Source organism: Somniosus microcephalus, chromosome 12 (genome assembly GCF_052327205.1).
Source record: "Somniosus microcephalus isolate GS21.2 chromosome 12, FLI_Smic_1.0, whole genome shotgun sequence".
Classification (NCBI taxonomy): Eukaryota; Metazoa; Chordata; class Chondrichthyes; order Squaliformes; family Somniosidae; genus Somniosus; species Somniosus microcephalus.
This window is the reverse complement of record NC_140998.1, coordinates 47,602,306-47,615,854: the sequence shown is the minus strand read 5'-3', so window position 1 is coordinate 47,615,854 and position 13,549 is coordinate 47,602,306. Positions and strand designations below refer to the sequence as shown.

The 13,549-nt window shown below is 41.9% G+C and overlaps 1 protein-coding gene across 4 annotated transcripts in view; it reads left to right on the top strand.

Annotated features, from left to right (window-relative positions):
- golga5 (golgin A5) overlaps positions 1-13,549 on the top strand; it is a 43,717-nt gene that overhangs the window by 23,142 nt on the left and 7,026 nt on the right. For 3 of the 4 annotated variants that reach the window (XM_086002799.1, XM_086002798.1, XM_086002797.1), the window contains exons 8-12: positions 1,981-2,109; positions 3,077-3,175; positions 4,185-4,407; positions 11,762-11,867; positions 12,033-12,096. In XM_086002799.1, coding sequence (XP_085858925.1) covers positions 1,981-2,109; positions 3,077-3,175; positions 4,185-4,407; positions 11,762-11,867; positions 12,033-12,096 — 621 coding nt within the window. Of the gene's footprint in view, positions 1-1,980; positions 2,110-3,076; positions 3,176-3,848; positions 4,158-4,184; positions 4,408-11,761; positions 11,868-12,032; positions 12,097-13,549 lie in introns of those variants that run through there. The other variant, XM_086002800.1, reaches the window with a different exon arrangement.

Genomic DNA, 13,549 nt, shown 5'->3' with positions numbered 1-13,549 from the left:
GCTGACAGATCCATATAGAATGCCCTTTAGGGAAGGAAACCTGACATCCTTACCCGCTCTAGCTAATATGTGACTCCAGTCCCACACCAACATGGTTGACTCTTAACTGCCCTATGAAGTGGTCTAGCAAGCCACTCGGCGTATCAAACACTTGTAGCGATTAATGAAGAAGACCCACCACAACTTTCTCAGGACAACTAGAAATAAGCAATAAATGCCGGCGATGTCCACATCCTGAGAATTATTTTTTTTTATAAGAACCCAACTGTTTTTCCTCTGTCCGAAACAAGATACAGCGGAGCACCCATTCGACGCACACAGTTCAAATGAGGCACGAGTCTGAAAATGGTTCGGGCCTCCCCGCCGTGGCCTTGGGCAGGTGCACAAAATTATGCCTGTTTTGAGCCAAAGTTGAAAATCCCCCCCACCAGTGAGTGAGTAGATATGTGGTTATGGTACTCCAGGGATTGTTTTAATATGTAGTGAAGCTTTTGTAGACATCTGGCACAAATTAGCTGGGGTTATGGATATCTGTATTTTTCAGGGATCGTCTATTCTAAGTCCGAGGTCCAGGACTTTCTATATAAACAGAAAAATTTCCTGAATCATTTGGGATATCAGTCTGTTTATGTTGTACTTGACCTAAGTGGTGCTATAGCAAAGTTATATGTTGAAATGCAGTTCTATACAGCAATACTCTATCGTGTACTGGTGTACACAGTACGACCGAATGCCTTGAATCGGGTACAGGTAGACTATCCTTTATCCGAACTTCCGAAAACCTCTAAAAACCGAAAGTTTTTGCGTTCAGCATAAGTCGTGCGCACGACATGACCAGAGTGGCGCACGACTTACGCTGAGCAGGGCAGAGGGTCACTGAGTTCCCTCCTGGGTAGGAGATTGCAGGCCGAGTCGGGCAGTGTGAAGGAGGTACCGGGAGAGTGAACCCAACAATACAGTGGCCCGTCCGATAGCTGCAGCGGCCCGGATATTCTTTTCTCCCCCGACCCGAACCGCGACCCGTCCGATATTCCTTTCTCTCCCACTCCCACTCTCCCCCCCCCCCCCCCCCCCCGCCCCCGACCTGAACCGCGGCCCGTCCGATATTCTTTTCTCCCCCCCCCCCCCCCCCCCCCAACCTGACCCGACCCGACCCCCGACCTGATTTGCGGGCCAGCTTAGTAGGAGTCAGCCGATATTTGACTTTCCAGAGAAGCAGGAAGGGGAATGAGACACGGAACAGTCGCAAGAGGTAGCCTGAACTTTTAAAATTTATATTAAATACAAATTTCCCAGTCTTATAATAATACCTTCTGAAATCCGAAAACCGAAACTCAGCTGGTCCCAAGGCTTTCGGATAAGGGATAGTGTACCTGTACTACAATAAAATGCACTATTGTATATAGAACTGTATTTCAATATAGAAATTTGCTATAGTGTGACGCAGTGGCACTAATTGAGCGCTACAGCAATTATCACTGGGCAACCAGATTTTCAATTGGTGAAAAGAAAGAGGGACATTTTACAAAGAAAATAACATCCATAACAATGTTTACTGATGAGAAAAAAAGGTGAAATGCTCCAAATCCTCAACAACAACAACAAAAAAAAGCTTGATTTATAGCTGTCAGTGACTTCAAAGTAAGGCCTATTTTCAGTGCACACCATCTTGGATAACAAATGGGATGGGGAAAAAATTACCTCAATGTTTTATTGCACATACTTGATCAAAGTGTTCAGGCTAATTTAACGGTGAGTGAATGTTTATGCACCATTCCTGTTTTTATGGATGCAATTTATTTTTGCTATAAATAGTAATTTTGTAATTCTGTTCCATTCCTATAGGCTTTACAATGATATGAATTAAAATTGAGAAATTATTCCAGTTACTTCTTAGTGGAGGCTGGATATGTGTAATAATATGTTAAAAATGAAATTCTGCTGACTGATTCAGCTTTATGCACTTGAATGCAATGACAGGATACAGAGACACAGCAGCTGGGTGAGGCAGAGTCATCTAGGGAACAACTCCAAGAGCTACAGGAACAAATCAATGCACTAACGGGGACCAGAAAAGAACTGGAGGCTGAACTGGAACGTCAGAAACAGGCAAGTGTATCTCCCCTGAATTTTCAAACCAAAACCTCAACTTTATTAAACCGCTGTGATCTCAACATCTATGGTGTTGCCATCTGGCCATTATTTTGGTTTGTTTTCTATTGCACAAAAATGCACTGCATTATGGTTGACAGAACAATTGAAATATTGAAAACCCCCTCCCCAAACACACGTGAAATATAAATATATGTATTATATGCAAATGTGTTTAATATAGAAAGTAAGGTGGGAAGAAATTTGTAGAAAATGTTTTTTAAACTATAGTTTGATAGAATGAAGAAAAAATAGGTTAACTTCTCTAATATGATGTGACATAGTATTTAGCAGTTGCTCTACAGCATTGGATCAAAGGCAGTTTTGTCAATCTTTCATTAGCAGATATAAAGCTCATTAGTATTATGAACTAAATGTATTTTTAAATTTCTAATTTTTCACTAAACTTTGCGCTGTTTAGAAGTAAGTTAAAAATTCTAATCGTAAAGATACCGGAAGACGCTTAAGCCGCAACTTTCCCACTTTTCAAGCAAACTGAGAAAAATACAGCTTTCATTCGATTGGTTAAAATAATTATTTCAAGACTCTGATTCGTAAAGCGTCACTGGACTCCATGTGGCTCTTTAGGACACTACGTGCATTTTGGAGAAAAAAAGCTTTTCTTAAAAAATATGAGTTGTGTTCAGTCAGAACATTGCTTGAATATAAAAATAGTTCACAATGTTAAGTTAGGGAGCTGTGTCAGTCTGACGGAATTTGCTCGATAAACCATATGGAAGAGGGTAGTTGTAACATTCAGGTGTGCGGATATTCGGGTGTTTGTATTCAAAGTCAATTTGTATAGTAGGAGATTTTGTACCAGGACTTGCTAGAGTAGTTATTCAGCTGCTGAAGTTTCTATCTATTTTTATTAAATTATGAATAACCTGCTATTTACATTTATCACTCTGGGTTGGATTCACAGGAGTTTCAGTACACAGAAGAGGAACTTCACCGGACAAAGAACACACTGCAGACTAGAATAAAGGACCGAGAGGAGGAAATTCAGAAACTCAGGAACCAGGTATTGCTTCAAATGTCTGTTTTGTATTCGCTTGTGTGAAATTTGGTTTTCTACCTTCACAACTTCAAAATATTTCCATATTGACTGCGATGTAATGACTATCACAAAGACACTGCCTTGTAGGGGTTATTCTGGGGTATTGAACCTGATGCCATGAAGAAGCCGAGCCATGGTCAAGTTGATAGTTGAGGCAGTTTAAAATGGGCGATTAGGAGAACAATGCTTGAATCTGGGGCTCGAGAGTTAGAAAGTGAAAGAGGAAGAGAATATGGATCCAGACGCTATGACTGTTCAATGTGGGAGGCTGAGGAAAATTAAGTTTGGATCAAGGGGGATGCAAGTCTGGAGGCTAGGCAGTCCTTCTTTTGCTGAGGGGCATGTACAATAAAAGTGCAGGTAGTGTTTCCTGCTGCCCTGATGATGGCATTCGTGGCTTTCCATTTGAAAGCCAAGAACACAACCATGTGGATTACCAGATAGCCTCACTAAGAAGTAGTTTTAGCTCTTTCAACGGAATTGAGATACAGCTTCTATTCAGGAGGAAAAGGTACAATCCTCTGCCAAAGACATTTTGCTATTTTGTGAATTTTAAGTGCAGAATATTGGCAGACACTACAGAAAGGTAGTTCTGCATTTTATGTTCCTAATTTGTTTATCTTTCATATACTTTAAGATAAGACCATTATCATCAATTGGAGAAACACATGCTAAACATATATAATTCCTCACAAAACTGTAAGTGCATTTTCAACTCTGTTCAATTGTTTTGCTTTGTCACAGGGAGTGGTTGCGGCATAGACTATTGCATTTAAATTCAGGGCAAAGCAGATAAATATTTAAAGCAGAAAATGAAACATGGTTATGGGGAGAGCAGGGCAGTAGGACTCATTTTGGTTTGCTCTAACAAAGAGCCAGCATCGATGGGCTGAATGATCTCGTTCTGTATTGTAAACTTCTATGGTTACTCACTGCTGAATTTTCTCTTTATCCCCCCCCCCCCCCCCCCCAGCTTACAAACAAAGCTTTGAGTAGCAGCCACACCGAACTGGAGAACCGACTGCACCAGCTGACCGAGACCTTGATCCAGAAACAGACGATGCTGGAGGCCCTTAGTACTGAGAAGAACTCGCTTGTCTTCCAGCTAGAACGCCTTGAGCAGCAACTTAAGAGTGTACAGGGCAGCAATGTTAATGGCACTGCTATTAATGTATCTGTATTGGAAAACAATGAAGGTAGGCAGCTATCACTTTCAGTGACGAGGGGCTACTTTGGAAAGTTCTTGGTTTAGGACTTCCAGGCTGGAGAATGGCCTATATTAACTTAAGATTAAGCTTTTGATTTTAAATGGACTTATTCATAAATGTAAAGGTTTTTAATTTAATTCACCCATAATAAATATTTTTATTATTTCCAGTGTAAAATCAGCTTTGCTCTGGACTCGGTGTGTAAAATTTAATGGTTCAAGTTTACTGTTCAAGGTAATAGTGCATGATGCTTGGTTAGGAGTGGGCTCATGACTGGAATCTCACTTGTCAAAGAACATAAGAAATAGGAGCTGGAGTAGGCCATTTGGCTCTTCGAGCCTGCTCCGCCATTCAACAAGATCATGGCTGATCTTCTACCTCAACTCCACCTTCCCGCACTATCCCCATATCCTTTAATTCCCTTCGTTCCCAAAAATGTCTCGACCTCTGCCTTGAATATACTCAGCGACTGAGCATTCACAACTCTCTGGGGTAGAGAATTCCTTTGAGTGAAGAAATTTCTCCTCATCTCAGTCTTAAATGGCCTACCCCTTATTCTGTGACTATGACCCCGTGTTCTAGATTCCCCAGTCAGGGGAACCATTTTCCCAGCATTAACCCTGTCAAGCCCCTTAAAAATATTATGTTTCAATTAGATCACCTCTCATTCTTCTAAACTCTCAGGAATATAGGCCTAGTCTACTCAACCTCATAGGGCAATCCCCTCATCCCAGGAACCAGTCTAGTGAACCTTTGTTGCACTCCCTCTAAGGCAAGTATGTCTTTCCTTAGGTAAGGAGACCAGAACTGTAAACAGTACTCCAGGTGTGGCCTCACCAATGCCCTGTATAATTGTAGTAAGACTTCTTTACTCTTATACTCTAATCCCTTTGTAACAAAAGCTAACATACCATTTGCTTTCCTAATTGCTTGCTGTACCTGCATGTTAACTTTCTGTGATTCATGTACAAGGACACCCTGGTCCCTCAGAGTGCAAACATTTCCCAGCCTCGCACCATTCAAAAAATATTCTGCTTTTTTGTTTTTCCTACCAAAGTGGATAACTTTACACTTCCCCACATTGCCTTCTATTTGCCATGTTCTTACCCACTCAGTCAACCTGTCTATATCTCTCTGCAGTCTCTTTGCATCCTCCTCACAGCTTACTTTCCCACCAAACTTTGTATCATCAGCAAACTTGGATACATTACACTCAGTCCCTTCATCTAAGTTATTAATATAGATTGTAAATTAGCTGAGGCCCAAGCACTGATCCTTGCGGTACCCCGCTAGTTACAGCCTGCCAACCTGAAAAAGTCCCGTTTATTCCTACTCTCTGTTTTCTGTCCATTAACCAATCCTCAATCCATGCTAATATATTACCCCCCATAACCATGAGTCCTAATTTTGTGTAATAACCTCTTGTGTGGTACCTTATCAAATGCTTTTTGAATATCCAAATACACTACATCCCTGGTTCTCCCTTATCCATCCTACTAGTTACATCTTCAAAAAACTCTAACAGATTTGTCAAACAGATTCATAAAACCATGTTGACTCTGCCTAATCATATTATGATTTTCTAAGTGCCCTGTTACCACATCCCTAATAATAGATTCTAGCATTTTGCCTACGACTGCTGTCAGGCTAACTGGCCTATAGTTCCCCGTTTTTTCTCTTCCTCCTTTCTTAAATAGCGGGGTTATGTTTGCTACCTTCCAATCCTTTGGGACTGTTCTACTTGGGGACTGTTCTAGAACCTAGGGAATTCTGGAAGATTAATACCAGTGCACCCACTATCTCTGCAGCTACCTCTTTTAAAACCCTAGGATGCAGGTTCGTCAGGTCCAGGGATTTGTCGCCACTTAGTCCCATTAATTTCTCCAGTACTTATACTGATTTCTTTCAGTTCTTCATTCTCTCTAGACCCTTAGTTCACTATTATTTCCGGAACGTTTTTTGTCTTCTACGGTGAAGACAGATACAAAGTATTTGTTTAATGTCTCTGCCATTTCCTTATTGCCAATTATAATTTCTCCTGTCTCTGCCTCTAATGGGCCCACATTTGCTGTCACTAATCTCTTCCTATTTATATACCTATAGAAACATTTACAATCTGTTTTTATGTATCTTGCTAATTTACTCTCATTCTTTTTTCTCTTTCCTTATCAATTTCTTGGCCCTCCTTTGCTGAATTCTAAAATCCTCCCAATCCTCAGGCTTACTATTTTTGGCAAGATTATAAGCCTCTTCCTTTGATCTTATACTATCTTTAACTTCTCTTGTTAGCCACGGTTGGACCACTTTTCCTGTGGGATTTTTGTGCCTTAAAGGAGTGTATATTTGTTGTAAATTATGTATTAATTCTTTAAATGCTAGCCATTGCTTGTCTACTGTCATACCTTGTAATGTAATTTCCCAATCTACCTTAGCCAACTCACCCCTCATACCTACGTAGTTTGCTTTGTTTAGATTTAAGACCCTAGTTTTGGATTTAACTAAATCACTTTCAAACTCAATATAAAATTCTATCATATTATGGTCATTCGTCCCTAAAGGCCCCTTTATTACAAGGTTATTAATTAACCCTTTTTCATTGCACAATACTAGATCTAAAATAGCCTGTTTCCTAGTTGGTTCCTCAACACATTGATCTAGAAAACTATCTTGTATATATTCCATGAATTCATTCTCCACACTATTACTACAAATTTGGTTTGCCCAGTCTATATGTAGATTAAAGTCCCCCATGATTACTGTATTACCCTTGTTACATGCGCCTCTAATTTCCTGAGTTATACTCTGCCCTACATTACAACTACTGTTTGGGGGCCTATAAACAACTCCCACTAATGTTTTCTGCCCCTTGCTGTTTCTTAGCTCCACCCAAACTGATTCTACTTCTTGATTTTCAGAGCTAAGATCCTTTCTCTCTACTGTCTTTATCCCATCCCTTATTATCAGGGCTACCCCTCCTCCTTTTCCATTTTGCCTATCTCTTCTAAAAGTTAAGTATCCTGGAATATTTAGTTCCCAACCTTGGTCACTTTGCAACCATGTCTCCGCAATGGCTATTAGATCAAACCTGTTAATTTCTATCTGCGATATTAATTCATCGAATGCTTCGCACATTCAGATAGAGTGCCTTTAGCTTTGACTTTTTCTATTATTCCCTGATGTCACCTTAGTCACTGATGCCCTTACCTTTGTTACTCTCTCTGTCCCTTCCAGCTTATTTTTACCCAAAACTGTACTCTGCTCTAGAGCCTTGACATTTCTCTCTCTGCTTTCAAATTGACCCTTTCCTGAATCCTCCCACCTCCCCTTCATTAGTTTAAAGCCCTGTCTACTGCCCCAGTTATTCGCTTCGCCAGGACGCTGGTCCCAGCCTGGTTTAAGTGGAGCCCATCCCAACGGAACAGCTCCCTCTTTCCCCATTACTGGTGCCAGTGCCCTGTGAACTGAAACCCCTTCCTCCCACACCACTCTGAGTCACACATTTAAACCTCTAATCTGTTTGTCCCTATGCCAATTTGCGCGTGGCTCAGGTAACAATCCAAAGATGATTACCTTTTGAGGTTCTACTTTTTAATTTGGATCATAGCTCCTCAAACTCCCTCAGCAGAACCTCATTCCTAGTTATACCTATATCGTTGGTTCCTAAGTGGACCACGACAACTGGATACTCCCCCTCCCATAGAAACGTAGAAGATAGGAGCAGGAGTAGGCCATTCGGCCCCTCGAGCCTGCTCCGCCATTCAATGTGATCATGGCTGATCATCCAAATTCAGTACCCGGTCCCTGCTTTCTCCCCATACCCCTTGATCCCTTTAGCCTTAAGAAATATATCCAACTCCTTCTTGAATATATTTAATGAACTGGCCTCCACCGCCTTCTGTGGTAGAGAGTTCCACAGGTTCACCACTCTCTGGGTGAAGAAATTCCTCCTCATTTCTGTCCTAAATGGCATACCCTTTATCCTTAGACTGTGTCTCCTGGTTCTGGACTCACTGACCATCGGGAACATCCTTCCTGCATCTAGTCTGTCCAGTCCTGTCAGAATTTTATAAGTTTCAATGAGATCACCTCTCATTCTTCTAAACTCCAACGAGTACAAGCCCAATCGACCCAATCTCTCCTCATACGTCATTCCTGCCATCCCAGGTATCAGCCTGGTGAATCTTCGCTGAACTCCTTCCATGGCAAGAACATCCTTCCTCAGATAAGGCGACCAAAACTGCACACAATACTCAAGATGTGGTCTCACCAATGCCCTGTACAACTGCAGCAAGACATCCTTGTTCCTGTACTCAAATCCTCTCGCTACGAAGGCCAACATACCATTTGCCTTCTTAACCGCCTGCTGCACCTGTATTGCCATTTAGATAATCTGCCTTCCTGTTTTTGCCACCTCGCATTTATCCACGTTATATTGCAACTGCCATGTTTCTGCCCAATCACCCAACATGTCCAAATCATCCTGGAGTTTCTCAACATCCTCCTCACAGCACACACGCCCACCCAGCTTTGTGTCGTCTGCAAATTTGGAGGTACTACATCTAGTTCCCTTGTCTAGATCATCTATATATATTGTGAATAGCTGGGATCCAAGGACCGATCCCTGCGGTACCCCACTAGTCACTGCCTGCCACTCGGAAAAAGACCCGTTTATTCCAACTCTTTACTTTCTGTCTGCCAACCAATTCTCTATCCAAGTCAATACCTTGCCCCCAATCCCATGTGCCTTAACTTTACATGCTAATCTCTTATGCGGGACCTTATCGAAGGCCTTCTGAAAGTCCAGATACACCACAACCACTGGTTCTCCCTTATCTATTTTACCAGTTACATCCTCCAAAAATTCCAGTAGATTAGTCAAGCACGATTTACCTTTTGTGAGTCCATGTTGACTTTGTCCGATCCTGTCACTGTTTTCCAAGTGCTCTGCTATTACATCTTTTATAATGGACTCTAGCATTTTCCCCACTACCGATGTCAGGCTTACCAGTCTATAATTCCCCGTTTTCTCTCTACCACTTTTTTTGAATAGTGGGGTAACATTAGCTACCCTCCAATCCATGGGTACTGTTCCAGATTCCGTCGAATGTTGGAAGATGATCAGCAATGCATCTACTATTTCTAGGGCCACTTCCTTAAGTACCCTAGGATGTAGATTATCAGGCCCTGGGGATTTATCAGCCTTCAATCCCATCAATTTCCCGAACACCATTTCCCTACAAATACTGATTTCTTTCAGTTCCTCCCTTTCATCGGACCCTATGTTTTCCGGCATCTCTGGGAGGATATTTGTGTCCTCCTTTGTGAAGACAGAACCAAAATATGTATTTAGTTGGTCTGCCATTTCTTTGTTCCCCATTATAAACTCCCCTGATTCTGACTGCAAGGGACCTACGCTTGACTTCACCAATCTTTTTCTCTTTACATATCTATAAAAGCTTTTACAGTCAGTTTTTATGTTCCCTACAAGCTTACTCTCATATTCTATTTTCCCCTTCTTAATTAATCCCTTTGTCCTCCTTTGTTGAAGCCTAAACTGCTCCCAATCCTCAGGATTATTGCTTTTTCTGGCCAATTTATATGTCCTCTCCTGGGATCTTATGCTATCCCTAATTTCCCTTGTTAGCCACGGTTGAGTCACCTTTTTTGTTTTATTTTTATGCCAAACTGGGATGAACAAATTCTATAGTTCATCCATGCGGTCTTTGAATGTTTGCCATTGCCTATCCACCGTCAACCCTTTGAGTGACATTCCCCAATCAATCCTACCCAACTTGCGCCTGAGACCATCGTAGTTTCCACTCCAAGTTCTTCACCAGCCGCGAGGAGATATCCTTAACCCTGGTACCGGGCAGGCAACAAAGTCTTTGGTACTCCCTGTCGCGGCTGCAGAGAACAGCATCCCTTTTTACTCCGCGCACCCCCCCCCCCCCCCCCCCCCACTTGAATGGCCTCCTGTACCACGGTGGCATGGTCAGTTTGCCCATCCTCCCTGCAGTCTTTGTTCTCATCCATACAGGCAGCAAGTACCTCGTACCTGTTGGACAAGGTCAAGGGCTGAGGCTCCTCCATCATTATATCCTAGGTCCCCATACTTTCCTGACTCATAGTCACACCCTCCTGTCCCTGACCATTGACTAAATCTAAAGCACTGCTTAACCTAAGGGGTCTGACTGCCTCCTGGAACAAAGTGTCCAGGTAACTCTCCCCGTTCCTGATCCATGGCAATGGCTGCAGCTCAGACTCCAGCCCAACAACTCTGAGCCGAAGTTCCTCAAGCTGCAGGCACTTACCACAGATGTGGTTGCTCGGGATCTCATTGCCCTCCACCAACTCCCACATGCTGCAGTTACGACACACCACCTGCACTGCCATCGCTATCTAACCTTATTTTATTTATATAATCAAGTTTGTTATTAATTTAATAAAGTAATAGCAGTTATTATTCTCCCAGCTCTTAATTTAACCCAGTTCCCTAACCTAGAGAGGGAAAAAAAAAGCTGTACATCTCACCAACCAATCATCTGCTGTCCTTTGAGTCACTCCTTGATTTTTTGACTCCACTGCTCTGCTGCTCCCAGCAAGTTTATTTATTTAATTAAACTTAAATTAAAATTTAGGTAGCTTTTGTTGAAGAAAAAGCAAATGACTTCCTGTTTACTCACCAGCTGCTCCTTCGTGCTCCCCATAACTTCACTTTATCGGATTTTCCTTTTCGTTAGTTTCACTGCCTGCTCTTCTTAAACTATATTTTATATTGGTTATCAATTATTCTGAATATTTATTTATAGTTAAGTTAAAAATAAAAAATGAGCATTAAAAAGAGTGTATAAAGTAGATTAAACACTCGGCTCAATCTCCTCCGGATCCACCGCCGATTATGATGTCACTTTGAGATTTTTTTTTCTGTAAAACTCACACTTTACCCAGGTCTTTTCACAAGTGAAATAAAAATCGGGATTGCTCTCCCTGATGTGTTGTGAGTTTTCAGTAGCAATAGTGAACAAATTTAATGACTTAATTTGAATGAGTATAATCTTTTTAACGCTTTCCCTTAACTGAAGGCTTAGCTTCCACGTTTCACCATTATGCATCTAAAAGATGATTAGGACATGGCATCACTGTATAACGAGATGTTATAGAAGATGTATGTCGTTTGATCCTACTATTTGGATGGCCTGCCACAGACAAATGCTGCCCCACTGTACCATAAATCACTAATCTTTTCCTGGCACAGAGAGGAGTTCTTGCTAATGTTTTTTTTAAAAAGAAATCATTCATCTGTGAATTGAGTACTTTACTAAATATATTGTACTTGAACTAGGTGCTCGAATGAGGAATGTCCCAGTTCTTTTCAGTGAAACGGACAGTGGTACAGCAGGAATGTATGGAAAAGTCCGCAAAGCAGCAAATACAATAGACCGGTTCAGGTAAATTCCTGCTGCTAAATCCTGTTTAGATTTTTTTTTTAAAGAATGTAATTGCAACCATTATATATATTCATTTGATCCTAAATTTTTTCATACACATGATTTAACGTTCTGTTTCTATTTTATGGCGATGGCACTGGAAATAATGCCTTATGTCTTTCACAGCATCCGGTTAGGAATTTTTCTGAGACGGTATCCAATTGCAAGGGTATTTGTAATTATTTATATGGTGAGTTTATTCTTTTACCAGTTATAATGTATGTCTGAAGTATTCTGGTTGATGGTATGTCTCAGCGTTTAGATTTTGAAGTAATCTGAAGCAGCCAAAGAGGGGTGGTGCTAAGGTCTTTCAGTGATCTCTGCTAGGGGCACCTTATGTGGCCCATGGGCCAACTGCAGCTTTTCAGACCTCTTGCTGCTCTCAGCTCAGCCCTGCATTTCCAACTGCTTTGCCAACTCCAATGCATGCTGCTGCCACCACACGATTGCTGCTGGCTCTGTCACTCCCACTGCTGCTGCTGTTAATCCCAGTGCCAAGATAGCCACCCTTTACCAAACACAAATTGTAGAGTGGGTAGGGTTGCAAAATTCTGGGAATTTTTAAAAGAGGAAACTTTCCATGTTAAATTATGGGAATTTTGAGTTTTTTTGCACACTGATGGTTTTTGTCTCTGACAGCGTCATCTCCTTCAATCTGAGCAATTGCAGATGCTACTGGTGAGAGTAGTTTAAGGCTGCTAACCACTCTCTCCCAAAACACATCATCCAGCAGTATTTTCTTGATGGTGGTTTCCATATCCCCAGACTGGGATATTGCCATTTCTTGCAGCGATTCCTTACCCTCCAGAAGGCTGTTGTACATTATGACAACGCCACCCCATCTAGTGTTGCCGGGCAGCTTCAGTGTGGTGTTCTTGTTCTTTGTCGTTTGCTTGGAGTTGTAGGTTGCTGCAACTACCTGTTTTCCCCTGACATACTTAACAACTTGCTTGGCTCTCTTGTACAGTGTTTCCATGGTTCTCAAACCCATGATTTCCTTGAGGAGCAGGTTGAGCCCATGAGCTGCGCACCCAATAGACATAATATGAGGGTAGGCCTCCTCCACTTGAGCCCAAGCAGCCTTCATATTCGCAGCATTGTCAGTAACTACTGCAAAGACCTTTTGTGATCCAAGATCGTTGATGACCGCTTTCAGCTCATCAGCAATGTATGTGCCTGTATGCCTGTTGTCCTTCGTGTCTGTGCTCTTGAAGAACACTGGGAGAGGAGTGGAGACAATGTAGTTTATGATACCCTCCCCTTGTACATTTGACCACCTATCTGAGATAACTGCAACACAGTCTGCCATCTCTATTGTTTCTTTGAGCTTTCCTTGGACTCTGTTATATTCAGCCTCCAGCAAATAAGTAGACAAAACATGTGTGGTGGGAGAACAGTATGCAGGGCGAATAACATTGAAAAATCTCTTCCAGTACACATTGGCTGTGAGCATGAGGGGTGAGCCTGTCGCATATACAGCTCGAGAAAGGCACTCATCTGCATTCTTCTGGCTATGGTTATCCATTGTATCAAAGAACCTTCCAAGTGGGCCAGGAGTTGCTGATGATAAGGAGCCTGATGCTGAATGTGAACCATCATTTTTTTTTAAATTCATTGATGGGATGTGGGCATCGCTGGCTAGG